We start from the raw sequence: 20,223 nt of genomic DNA on the forward strand, positions 1-20,223 counted from the left end.
TTATGCTTAACATCGGTACATCATGTTTCTCTTTGTCGAAACCCAAACCTTCCTTGGCGACAGTGTAATGTGAAAAATTCACTATTTGACATCATTCATAGATATGAAGAACAAAAGTTACTTACCTTTATTCTGTGGTTCCCCAGTATTGGTATCTTTCCTAGATTCACATGACTGAATCATTCCCCGTCGTCGGAGTGGGAGTCCAACGGTACATAAAAACAGCAATAATTATGCATAACGTAGGTACATCATAGTTAGATAGAACCAGGAAGTGAAAAAGCTAGAAATAAATAGGAAAAAATTCCCACTAGGATGACTTGTCCAAGTCATTATATATAGTCCAAACTACAGTCAAACAGGCAACAGCACCCTCCAGAATGTTCTCCCCGGAGGCTCAGGCTCTCAGATTTTCTACCGCATGTCGTGTGAAGTGAGTTTCCCTGAGCGCTGCTCAGTTTTTCTCAGTTCTTCCTTGGAATTTCTTCATCTATGATGTCTTCTTCTAAGAAATCTCTCTTCCAACCTTGTGAATCTTGTGGCAAGCGCCGGCTGTTTTCAGAAGATCCTCACAAGAAGTGCATTTACTGCTTATATCCTGACCATCAGGTGAGAGACTGCAAGATCTGTAGAACCTTCACTCAAAAGTCTCGGAGGGACAGAGAGGGACGTCTGCTTCTGCGGCTACAGAAGATTAAAGACCAGGACAATCCCTTATCTGAGGTTGGGAGTATTGCCTCTCTTCAGACTACCTCTAGGAAGAGGACTGCTGATGTGGAAGTTTCTTCTCCTGGGGCTAAGGTGGCTAAGAAACAACACTCCTCCAAGAGTGCTGAGATGCCTTCTACTTCAAAAAAGGTTGTGCCGCCTTCTAAGAGTAAGACTATGAGACCCCGAGAAAAAGTACGAAATTTCAAGCTTCCAAACAAGTTTCTGACAAGGATTTACCTCTGAAACTGGGTCCCTCGTTGATGAGCTTGACAAGGACAACTGCTTCGACTAAGTATTTCGTCGCCGCGGTGACAACGTCGACTACTACTTTCTCGTCGCCAAAGCCACAGATGATAATGTCGTTAGCAGGCTTGCCGTCGACGCTGGTGTCTGTCTCCATAAGACCAGTTCTGTCGACTAAGGAGGTCAAATCTACCGTTGACGTTTCTTCGACGAAGAGCAAAAGAGTGTCGTCGACGACTGCTAAGTCGCCTAATGTCTCGTTGACGAAGGTCGCCCCGTCGACGATGATTCCGTCGACGCCCGCATAGTCGACGCTACTATTGTCTTCATGTACAGCTCTTCAAGTTTGGTCTTCATCTACGCCGGCAGCGACCTCTACGCAATCTACGACACCGTCTATGCAGTTACCTCCCTCGATTGCGACTTCTTCTCTGCTACATAGACGTGGTTCTTCGTTGGAGGTCCTTTCTCCAATTACCATTTCTCCAGCTAAAGTTTCTCTCAGATTACCAAACAATTGCTAGACTCTGGAGAGGATGAAGATGAATCAGATGAAGGGGATAGATTTCCTACTGCCAGAAGCCCTTCAGAACTTTTCATTAAATATCAGGATGTGGATCAAGAGGATGACTTTTACCCGGAAACGGTTACTCCAGCTCAGGATGTGGTTATGCTATAAATTCCATCGATTTCCGCGCGCCTAGAGACCTGTAGGTGATTGGCGTGATATGAATCCAACATACAAATACATATACAAAAATACAAATACAAGGATCCAATCCCTACGGCCCAAATGCCTTTGGACCTTCTAAATAATCTGCAGTATATGTTGGACGATTATTATCGCCGTTTCCCCCATCTGAATCGGCTGCTTCTTTACCGCCCACACCTGTTCCTCAATCCTCATCAGCCGTGAGGTCACCTAGGCCACATTCTCCAGTTCCTTTGCACCGCTCGCAGGACGTTCACACCTCTGACTATAGGGAGGAAGGAGAATTGGACGACAGATCACTCCTTACGGGATGGGATGATCACCAAATACAAACTCCGTCTCATTCAATTTCTGCATCTGCCGACTCTCCTCCTATTGACATTGGAGGTTTTCACATTCTTATGGAGAGAGCTACACATTTTCTTCTTCCTATGGAAACAAAGAAGGATGATTGTTTCCTTTACGATTTTAAGGATCAACCGCGAAAACAAATACGGTCTATTCCGATTATTGATTTCATTTGGCAGGAAGGACTAAAAGTCATAAAAGCTCCTGCTTCTGTTCATGCGGTCCTGCCCCGTCTTGATAAAAAATATAAGGCACCGGACAATCCGTCTGCATGTCTCGTTGGTCAACCAAAGGCAGACTCTGTTATCACTCAAGCAGCTCAACGACTAGCGTGGAATCCCTCCTCTGCGCTGTCAGCTCCTCCTGATTGGGATGGGAGACGTTTGGACGCTATTGGGAAGAAGGTGTCGTCAATGGCAGCAACGACCGTCCGTGCAGCTAACTCACTGGCTATCATAGGACGATATGATAGACAGATGTGGTCGGACATTTCTCCCTACATCAACATGTTGCCTGAGCCTGCTAAGTCGGAGGTACTTAAGATCCTTCAGGAAGGGGCACGAATCTCGGCTGAGATTATTGATTCATCAGTGGAATTTTGCATCTACAGGTTTTCGACAACTGGCAGGTTTCGCGGTCCGGCGGAGGCAGGGTTGGTTGAAATAAACATAGTTTCGCCAAGAGGTTCAAGCTAAAATATTCGATATGTCGTTTGATGGCGAATCTCTTTTTGGTCAGAATGTTCGACGAGGCCCTACAGGCTATTAAAAAGGATACCGAAACAGCAAGATCTCTCGCAACGCTTCAGTTTCGTAAGCCGCCCTTTCGTGGGGCCAGAGGCCGCGGATCCTTCCCTAATCGAGGAGGCTATAACCAGCAAAGACAATACCTGTCTTATCAGAGTAACCGTTACTCTTCCCAATGCCAACAATCTTTCAGACAGCAACCATCTACCTCCTACTCACAAAAAAGAAGAAAGTCGACTTACCGCGGGCGTGATACGCCCAAGAAGCAGTGATACCTGCCACCTGCTCTACCGCTTACCCCTTTAAAAGTTGGAGGAAGAATCTCCCGTTTCTACTCAAATTGGTCACACATAACAGACAAATGGGTCTTGGAAATTGTAGCCAGAGGCCATGCTTTAGAGTTCGTAAAATTCACTCCGAATTCTCCTCCCAAAGGACCACTTCCAGCTCACCTCTCGGAGCTTTTTTTCCCCAAATAAATTTGATGTTGCGAAAAGGAGCGATCGAAGTACCTCCCCGATTGCAAACAGGAACCGTTTTTTATTCCAGATTCTTTCTGATAAAAAAGAAATCAGGAGAATGGCATCCCATTCTAGATCTTTGCTCCCTCAACAAATATCTCAAAGAATTGTCCTTTCGGATGTTAACTGTTCAAGAGATCCTTCAACTCCTCACGCCGGGGATCATATGATCATCCTCGACCTCCAAGACGCTTATTTTCATATACCAATTTTACCCAGACACAGAAAGTTCTTTAGGTTCAGAGTGGCTGGTCGGGATTTTCAGTTCAGGCTCCTGCCTTGCGGACTACGGTCCCCACCACGGGTCTTTACCAAGGTCTTAGCACCGGTGGCTGCACACCTTTGGCTGGAAGGAATTCAGATTTTTCCTTATCTAGACGACTACCTTATCAAGGCGAATTCTTTCAAAATCGCAAATATCCACACTCAGATGTTTGTCCCTTCTCCAATCTCTGGGTCTCTCCATCAATTTCGACAAATTACACCTTGTCCCATCGCAAAAAAGAACGTTCTTGGGAGCCACCATAGACACTTTGCGAACACAAGCCTTTGTTTCAAACGAAAGGCAACAACAACAGAAAGAGGTGAGAGAGGATGATTTGCGTTGGGAAGAGAGAAAGTAAGTACAGATACAATATTTTGTAAGCTCCAAGGATCAGATTCTGGTCACCCCACCAGAGTCAAAGCCTGCGACACCGAGGGGGCACAGTTAGTCAATACAAACATGCACTGGATCCTGAGCTAAAAAGAGTTCAAGTAAGTTCGAAGTATCAAGTCCCAATATTTTAGGTGCTCTTCATTTTATTCTTCATAAAAAATTTCTTTCTTTTATTCAAATGATAGGCTCCAATCTTCATACATTAGGAAGAAAAACAACCGCTGCCAACACGTGTTTCGTCTAGGTCGTTAAGACCACTAGACTTCATCAGGGCTGTAAATACAATATTACAATAAACATAATCACAATCACATTCCACTAGACAGACACTGTTATAAGAAAAGGAAAACTTATCCTATTTACAGTTATATATATATCAAAGTGGCAAACGTACAAAGACATCGGTGACCGATTTGTTATAACATTAGCACACACAGTTGTAATTAGTTTACACTAAAATGTCATCCACAATGAAAAGGATATATTGTGATATACGCACAATAAAGTAATAAAACCACCAAGACACCAGTGAGTGATAATTCAATTACTGCACATTGAGGATAACAACCAAAATGTGAAGGGAAAGAACAGTCGAAGAAAATGGTAACCACCAAAAAGGAACCCAAATCAGGATAGTAACTAAAAGAATAGACCCAAATTGCACCCGAAGTCAATGAAAAACCTATCTATAAACCAATAAGTGCCTGCCAACCAACATGCGATAAGAAAGGTCAAATGTATGCTCACCAAATATTATCTACTGCAAAGTTCCAATAAGTAAGCATTGGCGTATTGTTCAAACTATAGATCTATAACAAACATAGAACAACGTGAGCACACACATGCTCAATTAGCCAGCCTGCCTATATCTCCTAATAACAGTTTCATTAAAGACAATCCAAATCAGTGACATTATGTACACTCACTCAATTTCCAAAAGAAAGCGTCTTGCTCCAAATCATTATCAAGGAGGAAGGACATCCAGTCCTTGCAGTCGTTAGTGAATATGCACCCTGTCCATAAAGTGCGCGTAATATCTCCCTCTAACCCTATTTTTGGAATAGTGGCCAAAATTAATGAGTTTTTGAAATCTTGTCATCAGGAAACAATTCTATCAGACAAAGAGTATAAATACTTACTAGTAGACCGTCCTCGCTTCCCATGCCTATATACCTTGCCAAAGGTTCATAAGGACATTACTTGTCCACCTGGTAGGCCAATAGTGTCTGGCATTGGGGGGCCTACCGAGAAACTGTCGGAATTTGTAGACGTTTTCTTACGACCCTATGTTACCAGCCTTGCCTCGTATATTAGAGATACCAAGGACGTACTTAACGTCTTTAATGACTTTAACTGGGAGTCTGAAATGATAATGGTTACTATGGATGTTTCCCAATTATACACTAACATCACACATGACAAGGGTATTTTGGGTTTGGAATACTTTTTATTCAAGAGACCAATAGAATTATTGGACCACACCAATATGCTTCTAGCTATGTCTAAAATCATTTTGGAAAATAACGTTTTCCTTTTTAAGGACACTTGGTACCGCCAGAAATGCGGAGTAGCCATGGGTTCCAGATTTGCGCCGTCCTTTGCCTGCCTCTACATGGGGTGGATGGAGACGAAGCACATCTGGGGCCCTGGTGGTACAGAATGGCACGATTGCATCAATTACTATGGCAGGTATATTGATGACCTGTTGTTTATCTGGATGGGTACCGAGACTCAACTCTTGAACTTCTTTAAGTACATGAACAACAATGTATACAACATGACCTTTACTATGAATTACAGTTGTACGGAAATAACTTTTCTGGATCTGAAATTTTATGTACAAAATGGGAAACTATGCAGCACACTTTTCAGAAAAGAGACCTCGTGTAACGCTGTGTTACACGGAAGTAGTGCACATCCTAAATCGCAGGTTAACTCAATTCCTTTTGGCGAGTTCTACAGAGCTCGCCGGAATTGTAGTGAAGAGACTGATTTTACTACATGTGCCAATGATATAGAGAACAGATTTCTATCCAGGGGTTACAACAAGGATGTTATTAGTAGAGCTAAAAACAGGGCGTTTAAACTTTAACGTAACATTGCAAACTAGACCTAAAAATACTGTGACAAAGAAACTGGTGAGATTTGTGACCAGCTATAACTTATGGTCGACTAACATCTATGGTATCCTAAGGAAATACTGGTTTATGCTCACTGCAGATCCCGTCTTAAAAGATCATATGTTGCCACACCCATCTATGACCTTTCGGAGAGGGGTGACGATTGGAAATATGATTAGTCCCAGCTATCCCAGGATTGCTCGTAAAATATCTTGGCTACACTCTCACAATAAGGGCTCTTATAGGTGTGGGAACTGTAGTATGTGCAGAATGTCACTACATGGGATTAAATATTTTAATTATAACGACTCGGATACTTACCACATCAAAACCCACATTGACTGCACAACCACATATGTTATATATGCTATTCTCTGTAAATGTGGTAAAGTCTATATTGGGAGTACCATTAGGAAACTTAAAGACCGTGTTAGTGAACATTTCAGGGGTCTTAAGAATAGGGACAACAGAGTTCCGATAGCTGCACATGCCATGGAATGCTCAGCCCAAACTGAACACCTGACTATGTCCTTCCATGGCATAGAGACGATGCCCACTGATATTAGGGGTGGGAATCGCGAACTCAGGTTACGACAGCAGGAAGCGCGTTGGATAATGCGGGTCCATGCAGTGGAGCGGGGTTTGAACTTTGATGACGAACTACAGTTTTTAGATAATATTTGGTGAGCATACATTTGACCTTTCTTATCGCATGTTGGTTGGCAGGCACTTATTGGTTTATAGATAGGTTTTTCATTGACTTCGGGTGCAATTTGGGTCTATTCTTTTAGTTACTATCCTGATTTGGGTTCCTTTTTGGTGGTTACCATTTTCTTCGACTGTTCTTTCCCTTCACATTTTGGTTGTTATCCTCAATGTGCAGTAATTGAATTATCACTCACTGGTGTCTTGGTGGTTTTATTACTTTATTGTGCGTATATCACAATATATCCTTTTCATTGTGGATGACATTTTAGTGTAAACTAATTACAACTGTGTGTGCTAATGTTATAACAAATCGGTCACCGATGTCTTTGTACGTTTGCCACTTTGATATATATAACTGTAAATAGGATAAGTTTTCCTTTTCTTATAACAGTGTCTGTCTAGTGGAATGTGATTGTGATTATGTTTATTGTAATATTGTATTTACAGCCCTGATGAAGTCTAGTGGTCTTAACGACCTAGACGAAACACGTGTTGGCAGCGGTTGTTTTTCTTCCTAATGTATGAAGATTGGAGCCTATCATTTGAATAAAAGAAAGAAATTTTTTATGAAGAATAAAATGAAGAGCACCTAAAATATTGGGACTTGATACTTCGAACTTACTTGAACTCTTTTTAGCTCAGGATCCAGTGCATGTTTGTATTCAAACGAAAGGCAACTGAAACTTTGCAGACTCGCCCAGCTGCTGCGATCAAGATGGTGCTTTTCAGTCGGGCTTTTCAAGTCGCTTCTAGAGATGCTGTCATCTGGCATTCCCCTGATCCCAAACTGCTGTCTCAGGATAAGACCTCTGCCAGAGGACCTCCACAGACAGTGGCTACAAGTCTTTGGATCCTTCGGCGATCTCATCCACATCACTCCTCGGATAAAGGATGCTCTACGATGGTGGACTTGCAAGAGAAATGTAACAGCAGGCAGCTCATTCCTAATAGAAGCCCCAAGCTTCGTTGTCACCACAGACACCTCCCTCGAAGGATGGGTTAGCTCACCTACAAGGACTAACAGTCTGCGGGAGATGGGATGCTCAACAATGAACTTGGCATATCAACCACATGGAATTGCCGGCGATCATTCTTGGGGCATCATTGCTGATCTGGACGGACAACACAACAAGTATGCACTACTTGAACAAACCGGGAGGGACAAGATCTGCTCTATTGTCTCAACTAGCCTAGGAAATGTGGGATTGGGTGATCAAACATCGCATAAGAATGACAACAATATATGTCCCGGGAGTTAACAACGTTCTCGCTGATTCCCTCAGCAGATCGACAATATCCAATCACGAAAGGGAGCTCCATCAACCAATTTTGGTTCATATCTTCCAGGAGTGGGGTCGGCACGATCTGGACCTGTTCGCAACCAGTCTGAACCGCAAATGCCCATTCTTGGCAAGTTGGCTTCCACACAAGGGATCGCGCAGGAATGAGTTTTCGATGAACTGGTCGAGGATCTATGCCTACGCTTTTCCACCGATACCGTTGGTTCCCAGGGTTCTCCGGGAAATGAAGGAGCCTTGTCGTCTGATACTCATAGCTCCCAGGTGGCCTCGCCAGTTCTGGTTCACCAAACTCCTCCTCCTCTCCGAATGCGATCCCATTCGGTTGCGACCAATACCGAACCTTCTATCCATTCAGAACTGACTGATCTGCCACCCGGATCCTGCATCCCTGCACTTAGCGGCCTGGCGCCTGAGCACTTTGAATTTGCTCACTTAGACATTCCCTCTGACTGCAGGGAAGTCGTAGCCAATGCTAGGGCACCTTCCACAATAAAGACACACGGGCTCAAATGGAAAGGATTTTGCCCTTGGTGCCAAGCCGCTAACATCCATCCAATTCAGGCAAAACCGGAACAAACTTTGCCTTTCTTTTTGCATCTGGCAAGATCAGGCCTTTCACATTCTACCCTTTAAGTATTCTTAAAAGCGGCTGTCTCCAGATTCCGACAGGATGGTTCTAATTGTCTTTACTCTTCCAGGATCATTCAGCAGTTCTTCAAGGCATTGTTTCACATGTTTCCTCCCATCCACCGTCCACCTCCATCCTGGCATCTGAACGTAGTGCTTTCACAACTCATGCGCCATCCTTTCAACCTATTCATAAGACAGATTTGAAGTTTCTTTCATGGAAGGTAGCTCTACTGCTAGGCGGGTCAGTGACATTCAAGCCTTCACTATACAACCGCCTTACCTCCAATTCACCAGTGATTCTGTAGTGCTTCGCACAAACCCCACTTTTATGCCTAAAGTACTTTCGGACTTCCATCTCAACGAACCGGTCATTTTAAAGACTTTCTTTCCTAATCCTCAATCCCCTGCAGAAAAGACTTTGCATACTCTTGATGTTAAGAGGTGTCTCAAATTTTATTTACAGAGGACAGCCTCAATTTGTTAATCTGATCAGCTATTTATAGCTTATGGAAGGATGTGTACAGGACATCCAATATCCAAACAATCCATTGCTCGTTGGATTTCTGCTGCAATTTATTTCTGCCATCAGCATGCAAGCAGACCACTACAAGCAACTCCGAGAGCGCACTCTACTCTACTGCTCTCTTTGCTGGTGTGCCACTTCATCAAATCGGCAGAGCTGCTACGTGGTTCAGTAGGCACACCATTACTAAGCACTACTGTCTGGAGGCTGCCAGTAATGCAGACACATCTGTGGGACAGGCAGTTCTCCGTAATCTTTTTAAATAAAGGTGAGCCTCTGTTTCTTCCCTCCTCCTTTTCTGATACTTTCTTACATACATATCTTATATGATGGTTTATGGATAAATATATCTAAATATATTTATATATATATTTTTTATATATGTATATATAATAGAGATCTATATCTGTGATTACATATTGCCTCTAATATACATGTGTTTGTCATGTTCAGAATATTACAAATATCATTATGGATTTACTGCTCTATGCTCTGATTCAGGCATGTGAATCTATGAAAGATACCCCAATACTGGAGAAGAACAAAAGTTACTAACCTGTAATCTGTGGTTCTCCAGTATTGGTATCTTTTATAGGTTCACATGCAACCCACCCTCCTCCCCTCAGAGGCTCTTTTATGCTTTTTTATTGTCACTCTAGATCACACTTGTGCTAGAAAATCTGAGCGACTGAGCCTCTGAGGAGAACATTCTGGAGGGTGCTGTCGCCTGATTTGCTGTAGTTTGGACTATATATAATGACTTGGACGAGTCCTGCTAGTGGGAATTTTTTCCTATTGATTTCTAGCTTTTTCACTTCCTGGTTCTATCTAACTATGATGTACCTACGTTATGCATAATTATTGCTGTTTTTATGTACCGTGGGACTCCCACTCCGACGACGGGGAATGATTCAGTCATGTGAATCTAGGAAAGATACCAATACTGGGGAACCACAGAATAAAGGTAAGTAACTTTTGTTCTTCATATCTATGAATGATGTCAAATAGTGATTTTTCACATTACACTGTCGCCAAGGAAAGTTTGGGTTTCGACAAAGAGAAACACATGTAATAGATGTGTGGTGCTCATTACACTACAATTTTACTTATGTTCTCTTCCAGCTCATAGGAAGTCTTTGGGAACACCCTAGACGATGAAAGACGTGTTGGCTGGCTGGGCAAAAAAAAGAAAAAGTAAAGATCAGGAGAAATACACGAAACGTGTCAGTTTGATTTGTTTAACGGATTTGAGTATGTGCATGGGCTGTGTGTTGTTGATACAGAGAGGTCATTTGTGGTCTCAATCAGGGGGGTAGTGTGATTCCCCTTTTCCTTGGGAGCACTACCATTTAAGTAGACAGAGTTATACTCAAACCTGGAATTAGTGAGTGCCAGATTAACCCTTTACATCATCACCCAACAGTGTGGGACCATCTGTTTTCGCTGATGCTTGTAATCCAACGGCACCAGCATAGATAGCTCTTCATAATCTGGATTTTCAGCATGGTCCTAACTTTTTACTTAGGAGGCAGTCTGGGATGGAGACGTCTTTTTAAGAGTTGGGTCTGTTTTTCACTTCTTTATGGATGCTGCTAGTATGGCTGCATTTTACTTCAATCCTGCATTATTTATTCAGTTTCCTTATGCAGCGAGGTTAGGGGTTCTGCTGCAGTGTTTATGTAATTTATTACTGTTTATTTGAGAATTTGACAGCAGATAATTTATTTAATGTATATATTTGAAAAGTGCCAGAATTCCTTATAACCTCTTCCATGCGTCAGATGCCCCCCCGGCTGTCTGGCGTCACGGTGGGCGTGTGCGACGGGCGGCTGGGAGACGTCCGATGTGTGCATGTGTGGAATTCGCCCGCACAACGGGAAAATGTGCGCCGCATCAAAGCAGCTATAGAAATTGATTTCTAGATGGACAAAAGTGTTTCAGGATCTTGCACTAGAATGTTCTACTTCTTAAGACCTCAATGATGATTCCTACAATGCAGAACTAGGATTATAAACAAATAACTCTTCCTTAGGGAGTCATTATAGGAATGCTTGTTACGTACTACTCTGTCTTTGCCATGAGTCTTGATAATTAGCATTTGAACACATTGTTTGTTTACTTTACAGGTATTTATTCAGTGGAACTTGTAAATGACAGTCTGTATGAATGGCACGTAAGACTTGTCAAGTAAGTATTTTTTCAATTTCATGGCTGTTTTTTTTTTCCCCCAAAATATTTTTGTGAATTATGTTTAAAGAAAAGCTCATGAATTATTAGTTTAACTTTAGCATCTGTTACCACAACTAATATTATTATAATGGATTTTAGCACCTTGGTATCCTATTTTCCGTTAGATATGTTTATACTGATTGTTTGTTAATTATTTATAACATTCATCAGCAAAAAGCATTATGCAGCCTTGGCCCTCAATTTTTGGCGGTCATATTTGCCTTGATAAATGTTTCCAACTGTGGTAACTAAAGCAGTCATTTCTCCTGCAGAAATCTGTGTGGGAAGGATGCTGTATGTCAGTGGCATGTGTAGCTATAGATACACATGCTGTGCACACATCTGCCATTGAGTATTGGGTTCGGACATATACAACGTGTTTTTTCAGGTTACGGGACCAAGTGACTCTACCTATTTGTAATATTGCGCAAGGGCTCCATTGTTAAATAGTTTTTTCTCTGCCATTTTTGTGAGCCCTGTTTCGACACCAGTAGTGTTCTTGCTGGACCCTCGAATCCGTCCCCTCGTTGCAAACCATTTGACTCTGTGTATGTTATATACCTCATGAATCCCACTGTCAAGTTTGAGAATGTCCCTGTGATGGAAATGGACTCCATTTCCATTCTGTGCTACTTGTCACGCCAAGTACCCAAGGTCCAACCTCCAAGAAGTCTGCAATCTCTGTTTCTCTCCCAACTGCCAGAGGACTCCTGTTTTGCATTTCATAACAAAAAACTATGGCATGCGCATTGTCTTGCGTCTGCCACCATGACACATAGACACATAGACGAGAGGCGGAATACACTACTTGAACATCTGGATGCTCGTCAACAGCGGATCCATATTGAGCCAGACACTGGTCGGATCCTAACGAAGCCTCAACAGATGCAGAAGGATTCTGTTCCTCCTAAAAGGAAGTTTACTTTTGAGAAGACCATCAACCCTCCTTCGCCCTACTCCTCCTCCTATTCACCTCCTGTGTTGCCTATAGAGTCTCCACAGCTCTCACCTTCGGGTTTCTAACACTCTGGGGGCAGGGACATTCCTAGAGACTCTTACAGCCCCATTCATGACCCACAGGGCCTTACCCTTGGAACGATTAGGTTATTGAACCCTTGGCAGACACAGACCCAGACTTGTACCTTGCTAAGCATTCCCCTCCAGATTAATTCACTGCATATCATAAAGTTCTACACAGGGTTGCCACTTTCCACAATGTCAAACTTCATGTGCAGCCAGAAGAGAATGAGTTTCTTGTGGAAACCCTCTCCTCCACCCAGCACTCCTTACAATACTTGCCGATGCTAAAAGAGGTCCTCAATCTATCTATATCCATCTATACATTCATAACCAGTTACTCCTTGACTCCCTGGTGGTAAAACCGCCCGAAAGTGCGCAAAGTCCCAGAGCACCGTTGATGCACCCCCTCCTGATTAGAAGAGCAAGAAGATAGACACTGGGGAGGCAAGAGGTTGGCATCACAGTCTGCTACTCATTGGCAAATTCCAATTCCATCCGCTTGCTCTCCCTAAACGACTGCAGGCACTGGGATCAAATGGTGGGTGTGATGAAAAATCTCCCAGAACAATACGTCGAGAAAGGGCAGCAGTTTGTGGCAACGGGGAAAATTATCTCCAAAGCATCCATTTGCTGTGCTCTGGATGTGGCGGATACAGTCACTTGCACCGTTAATTCCAGAAATCTCTTGCGGTGCCAATCCTGGCTCAGGATTTCTGGTTTTAAACCGGGGGGGTACAGCAATATCTACTAAATGTGCTTTTCGATGGTCAGCATCTCTTTGGCCCTCAGATTGGTGAGATGCTTTAAAAAATAAAGAAAGACAGATACAGCAAAAGCTATAGGGGCCCTTCAAACTCTGCCCACTCAATGTTCCTTTTGATACAGAGTTTCATAGCACAACTAGGACACCCTTGCCACTACTCTCTTCCACTTTAACTAACTCACCATTCCAGCCCCACCCCACCCAAATCACAAAACACCTGTCGGAGGGTGATTGCAGGGATTTCTGCCCTACTAGTCAGAACTCTCCTCAGACAGTTGGGTTCTAGATATCATACAGAACTGACAAAAACAGCACAAAACAACCCCCTCCCTCACCCTCCACCATCACAGATTGTCGGCAGAACATCTGCACCTTCTTCACGAGGAGTTAAAGGCACTCCTGGACAAGGGGGCCATAGAGCCCATTTCGCTTCAACACCACGGGAAAGGGTGTTTACTCGCTTTTCTTTCTTATCCCAAAGAAAGATCGCTCCGTAAGAGCCCATCCTTGATCTCAGGCTGCTCAAAAAATATGTTCTGTTGGAGCACTTCCACATGGTGACTCTTCAGGACTTCATACGACTCTTGCAGAAATGTGACTTCCTGACTATCCTGGATCTGAAAGACGCCTACTTCCAAATACCCATCCACTCAGCATAAGACCTTCCTAACATGCACAGACAACACGACTGCTAAGTATTACTTGAAGAAACAAGGGGGCACGCATTCAGGGCAGCTGTCTAGTGTTGGCCAAAACATCTGGAGTTGGGCAATCTATCACAAAGTTCATCTATTCATCGAGCACATTCCCGGGATTGACAACGATGTAGCAGAGCTGCTCCGAACAATGCATCAACAAATCCACAAATGGGAACTACAGCCCCAGGTCCTATACATGTACTTTCACTGTTGGGGTTTTCCACATATAGATCTGTTTGCCACAGCTGAAAATGTTAAATGCCTTAACTTGAGCTCCAGACGACCACACCTACAGTCCCTGGGCAATCAACTATGTATAAATTGGACCAGCATATTTGCATATACTTTTCCGCCTCTCCTCATCTACTGTTTGTGGTCAGGAGGCTGAGAGAGACATTTCTCCCACTCATCTTGGTTGCTCCGATCTGGGCACATCAACCATGGTACTCCACGCTACTAGAACTCTTTAGTCTCACAAGAGAAACTGCCAAACAGGCCAGACCCTCTCACACAAAGCAACAACACTCTGACACCTCATCTCTCAGCAGCTCAACCCTGCAATCTAGCTCCTGAGGTCTTAGACTGTGGTTATCTTAATCTACAAGAAAATGGTGTGTTCATTTTTAAAGAGGCACGACGACCTACTACCAGGGCCTGTTACGAAGCCAAATGGAAACACTTCGTCCACTACTGTCTTAGCTAACACATCAACCCACTCAGCGCGTCTGTGCAACATATTGCATCCTCCCTCTTTCAGCTGCAGAAGTCAGCACTTGCCTGTACATCTTTTTATCTGGTTGCTGTAACTGCCTATTTGCAGAATAGGCAACATATTTCACTATTCAGGATTGCAGTCATTAGGGCGTTCATAGAAGGCCTCAAAAGGGTTATTTCACCATGGATGGCCCATGCCCCCTTTTGGAACCTTAACATCATCCTCACAAGACTGAGGGGGCCCCCTTTTGATCCAAGTCATTCTTGTCCACTTCAATTCTTGTCCTGGAAGGTGGTGTTCCTTGTAGCCATCCCCTCTCTCAGAAGATTCAGGGAAATGCACACTCTTACCTTAAAAGAGCTGTATTTCTCAGTACATCAAGATAGAGTAGCTCCCAAAACGAATTCAAAATTTCTGCCTAACGTGGTCTCCAGTTTCCACCTTAACCAAATGAGCTGTCCAAGCTCTTCTTTCCACACCCAGAGACTGTAGTACAATGCACTCTGCACACGTCAAGAGCGCTATATTGACAGCTATTTATTACTGCACGCCCCAAAAAGAATGCTCTTTCTAATGCAGGTGTTGCATGATGGTGGTTCAAGTTTATGTAGACTTTTTATGCCAAAGCAAAAAGAACTCTACCTGTCCCTCCCAGACCTCATTCCATGTGTAAGAAAGGAGCTTCTAAGATTTTCTTAGGTAATATACCATTAGCTGACCTCTGTAAAGCGACTGCATGGTCTACCCTTCATACTTTTACCAAGCACTTCTGCGTGGATGTCCTGGCCAGACAACAAGCTAGATTTGACCGTACAGTCTTACCCACATTCTTTCAGACTTCTACAGCGTCCTCAGGCTAAGCCACTGCTTTTGGAAGGACTGCTTTACAGTCTATGCAGAGGATGTGTACTTACAGCTACACATGCCATGAATGGAAAATGTTGCTTACCCTGAAAGCATCTATCTGTGGCATGTAGCGCTGTAGATTCACATGCACTCACCAACCTCCCCGGTTACCTAAGGTTGTGGCAGATATCTCCTTTCTTTTGTTAACTTTATTTCTCTGCTTTGCACAGTCATATATTTTCTGTATTTTGTGTGCTCCATTTCCAATCTTGCTGTATGTGTGGGGAAAAAACATTCTTAACAATGGAGCCGATGCTCATGCCCAATACAACTAATAGGTGGAGTCACTGGGTCTCATGACTCAAAGACTTCCTTAGAAGAAAAACAAGTTGTACACGTCCAAGCCCAACACTAGATGGTGCAAGTATACACGTCATGTGAATCTACCGCACTACATGCCACGAACAGATGCTTACAGGGTAAGTAACATTTTCATTTGTTGCCCATGGCGTCCGCACTTAACTGACTTTGGATTTCATGGATTACTGTATTTGCTGCCTTCATCACCGAAAACCACTAGCTGCTGCATTGAGATTGTATATTCTCCCTCATGCCTTAAAAAATTAAAAATTGGAAGTTTTCAGCATACGTGGGATATGTGTGTAAATTGTTTGTCACAATGTACAGCAAAGACTTTTTAACTGGTGTTGCTTTTAATACTGTCTAATAGGTGGTAGGGGTCTCTGAGAAACCTTTGAGCCAGGCCAATTTTTTTATGTGACTAGCATAAATACAGCAAATGTTTACAATGCTCTGTTTCATGTGAAACCAACAGCAATCCTCTAGGACAATCTGCAGTGGACATTGAGTTATAAGTTTCTACCACTTCCCGATCAGCCATGATAGTACCCCTTGTTTCCTGTATCCTAAAATGTGATCAGCACAGAAACTTCCTTGATTTCTGTACATTTCTAGTTTCCTTCACTGTGCCAGAAATCTTTACGCCTTCATCAATGAAAATCAGAAAATTTTCACGCTGATAGCAATATTTTGCATTAAAACTTTTTGCATATTTTTGAGTGACTCTTGTATGTGAATATCTCCAGTGGAATCTTTTATCTGGTTCTCACAAACTTCACAAGCGAAGCACATTTTAGTTGTTAGGGCTTACCATCGTTTTGCAGCATTGATTTCCTGGGTTGACACATCTGCATGCTGAACAGACAGCATTGGCGGTGCGAGCCTCTGTGTTCACTAGCGGACACACACACTTGATATTTAGCACCACAATCCAGGACACTGCTCTATTTCCGTTTATTTGAATTCGGTGGATAGTATTTATCAATGTTCATTGCTTTCAGAATTTAGAAACTTGCCTTCAGTGAAATTACGTGTCCTGTTTTGGTTTGTCAGTTCCAGCAACTATAGTTTGACATTGGCTCTGCTTCTGCTGTGGGAGGATGGGAACACGGATTTCCGCAGCCGATATTAGGGATATAATTAGCGCAAACCTGTACCCAAGAAGCAGCATACAACAGTTTATATCTTGATTGTACCACGCACATCTCTAAGATGAGGTAGTGTAGGTAGAAGTTTTCACTTGTTTGTTTTTGGTAGGGTACGAGGAGTGTCACGGATGAATGAATGAATATAAATTTTGTAAAGCGCAAACTTAGCCCAGGGGCATCAAGGCGCTGCGGAGATAGATCAGAGTCAGAGAAGTAAATAGTTACCAGGGCTTACAGGTTAGGACAGGTGAAAATCCAGGTCTTTAAGAATGAGGAGTGAATTTCCAAGGTGGAAATTGGGGACGGAAGGGAGTTCCACAAATTAGCTCCGGTCAGCGAAAAGGCTCTCTACCCTACCCCTCCCAACCCCCCCCTTCCTAAACCCCACCGCCCCACCACCACCACGTAGCTTTCCTAATCCTGGGAACTGTCACCGGATCTTGCTTGCAGATCTCCACTCCTTGCTGGGGAGATATCTTCAAAACATTTTATTGATGCCTTCTGACCCCATATTGTGGACGGCTTTGTGAACCAGGCATAATGCTTTAAAAACAATTCTCCTGCCCAAAGGGAACCAGTGCAGACTTCTGATGGTGGCTGAGACAGAGTGGAATTTAGGGAGGCCCATCACCAGCGGCATTCTGCACATGTTGGAAGTCGGTGTAGGAGCCCCTTGTATTACAGGTAGTCTAATCTAGACACCACAAGGGCCACCACTGCCTTCTTCCGTGAGGGTAGGGAGAGGCGGAAGATCTACCTGAGAATTCGTATAATCCCAAAACAGGTAGACCGTTCTAATTTTTTGCGGGCCCAAGGAAAGGGAAGAGTAAACGATGATGCCTAGATTTTTGGCGCAAGGGCAGGATCCAAGCGTGTCAGGCCACCAAGCCTCCGACCAGATGTCCTTCTTGTCTCCCTAAATTAAGACCTCCGTTTTATCCCCATTGAGTCTTAGGTAGTCCTCGACCATCCATGAAGCCACCGCGCGCATGCAGTTTTTAAAATTTACTGCTGAGGCTGTGACACTCTCAGTGACGGAGATCATGATCTGAGTTTCATCACCGAAAGATAACACTTCTAGGCCAAAGGACCTTACCACGCTGGCAAGCGGGGCTGCATCAATATTAAAAAGAGTAGGACTCAATGAGGATCCCTGGGGAACTCCACAAAACAATTTATATGGGGCAGAAAGAAATTGGCCCATCTTGACTCTTTGTGAACGATTCAAGAGGAAAGACAAAAGCCGATTGAGTGCAGAACTCTCTATCCCTATTTCCTGGAGCCTCCCAACCAATCTAAGAGGAGAAATCGTATTGAAAGCTGCCGTCTGGTCCAGAAGGATCAGTAGGGTGGTATGACCAGCATCAACCTGTTGTCGAATATTGTCAAAAACAATGGTTAACGCCGTCTCCGTACTGTTTACTTCTGAACCCATGCTGCGAGCCATCGAGCAGTTGGTATTCCTCCAGGTAGGTACTGAGGTGACGGTTAAAATGTTTTTCCAGGATTCTAGCTGGGACGGATAACCGGGAGATAGGCCAATAGTTTTTTTAATTCTGTCGGGTCCAGAGCAGCCTTCTTTAAAAGAGGTTTAACCACTGCCTTTTTCCATGCGGTGGGGAATTGGCCAGAGGAGATGACGGTATTAAGGATGGCGGTCAGAGGTGGAACAATGGCCTCTTGTCCCACTTTCAAGATCTTAAGGGGACAAGGTTCGAGGGGAGAGCCAGATCTAATTCCCCCTGATATCAACTCCGTATCCTCTTGCAGTATGAGGAAAGGAGCACAGGCGGCAATCCTTCAGAGGTACTACCAGAGGATCCAATAGGGGATCTAATTTTGCTCCTGCAGAATTGGACTTCTCCAGAGAGTAGTATATGTCCTTGATTTTGGCATAGAAAAAACCTGCCATTTTATCACAGAGGCCCTGAGAAACCTCGGTGTGAACATTATCCGTGGGAGCTAAAAGGGAGTAAAAAGTAGGGGGATCTAATAGCTGCCGTCATCTTGCAATAATAAGTGACCTTTTCATCATTAATAGCCTGCTTATATTCCCTTAACCTAAGTTTATGCAGATCCCTTTCGACGTTGGTAGGATCACTGCGCCACTTTCTTTCCTGATGTCGGCAGACCTGTCTGAGCTTTCTCAGCCTCTCAGAGAACCATGGGGCGCTTTCTGGCAACGTAGTGCTTCTTGAGAGAGGCAAGAGAGTCCAAGGCTGCCGCCAACGAGAAATCGTCATAGATGGAATTGACATCTGCATGAGGGAGGCAGCAACAGTTGCTGAATTTATTAAGAAGATCGTCCTTACTGACCCGTCTGAGGTTTCTCTTCAACTCCACCCTGTTCTTAAAATTAGGGTCAAGGTGGGAGACTGGCATTTCCAAGATGAATGGGAGGTCAAAATGATCAGACCAGGAGATTGGAATGGGATCGTTCACCTCTATCCTAGGATCATTAGAGAAGATCCCATCCAAAATGTGTCCTGCTGTATGCGTAGGGCTCCTCACTATCTGAGGGAAACCACAGGAGTTCACAACTTCCAAGACGACCTGGGTTTCAGGGCACAATGTTTTCTTCAAGTCGAAATTAAAATCACCTAAAAGCGTTACCTTAGATCTAGCTAGATAGGGCTTTATTCGGTTACTGAAATTCTGAGTGAATAATGCTCTGGGTCAGATAATGACCAATATTTTTGCTTTTATGAGAAAATAGAGAGCAGGGTAGGTATCAATGATCCCTTGATTGCATCTAGTCTGTTTACAGTAGTGTAAAAAAAACAAAGTGGGGCAGAAGGACAAAGTGCCTGTCAATCTCATGCCTAGGTGGCCCTATCTCATCGCTGCCCCACATCAGCATAGTGTCCACCATGGACACTTCTCAGCGGTCATTCTTTAGCAGAACGACTGCGACATGCATTTGACCTATTCATATCACTCCAAAAGACATTAAAGCGACTGCCTCCTGAACTGATCTTGTTGCATGCACTCAGCAGGTGACAGTTCTACGGCATTTGCTTAATCACCAGCGTATTAATTACAGCTGTTTCTTAAGCAGTTACTTTACAACACAGGTGACCTCAGTGCTCAGATTTGAGAAGCTACATGAATGTTTTGTATGTCTCAATTCAGAGAGCACTTCAGATTTATTGTTGGCTTTGGTAATACGTTCAGCCCAGAACCTTTTTTTTTTTAGATTCCTTAATCGTTATTTGAATTCTCT

The 20,223-nt window shown here is 43.5% G+C and overlaps 1 protein-coding gene across 2 annotated transcripts in view; it reads left to right on the top strand.

Annotated features, from left to right (window-relative positions):
- Positions 1 to 20,223, top strand: part of UBE2Q2 (ubiquitin conjugating enzyme E2 Q2) — a 758,043-nt gene that overhangs the window by 472,205 nt on the left and 265,615 nt on the right. For both annotated transcript variants that reach the window (XM_078685153.1, XM_078685152.1), the window contains exon 7: positions 11,348 to 11,408. In XM_078685153.1, the coding sequence (XP_078541279.1) occupies positions 11,348 to 11,408 (61 nt within the window). The remainder of the gene's footprint in view (positions 1 to 11,347; positions 11,409 to 20,223) is intronic.

The sequence above is a fragment of the Lissotriton helveticus genome, chromosome 3_2 (genome assembly GCF_964261635.1).
Source record: "Lissotriton helveticus chromosome 3_2, aLisHel1.1, whole genome shotgun sequence".
NCBI lineage: Eukaryota > Metazoa > Chordata > Amphibia > Caudata > Salamandridae > Lissotriton > Lissotriton helveticus.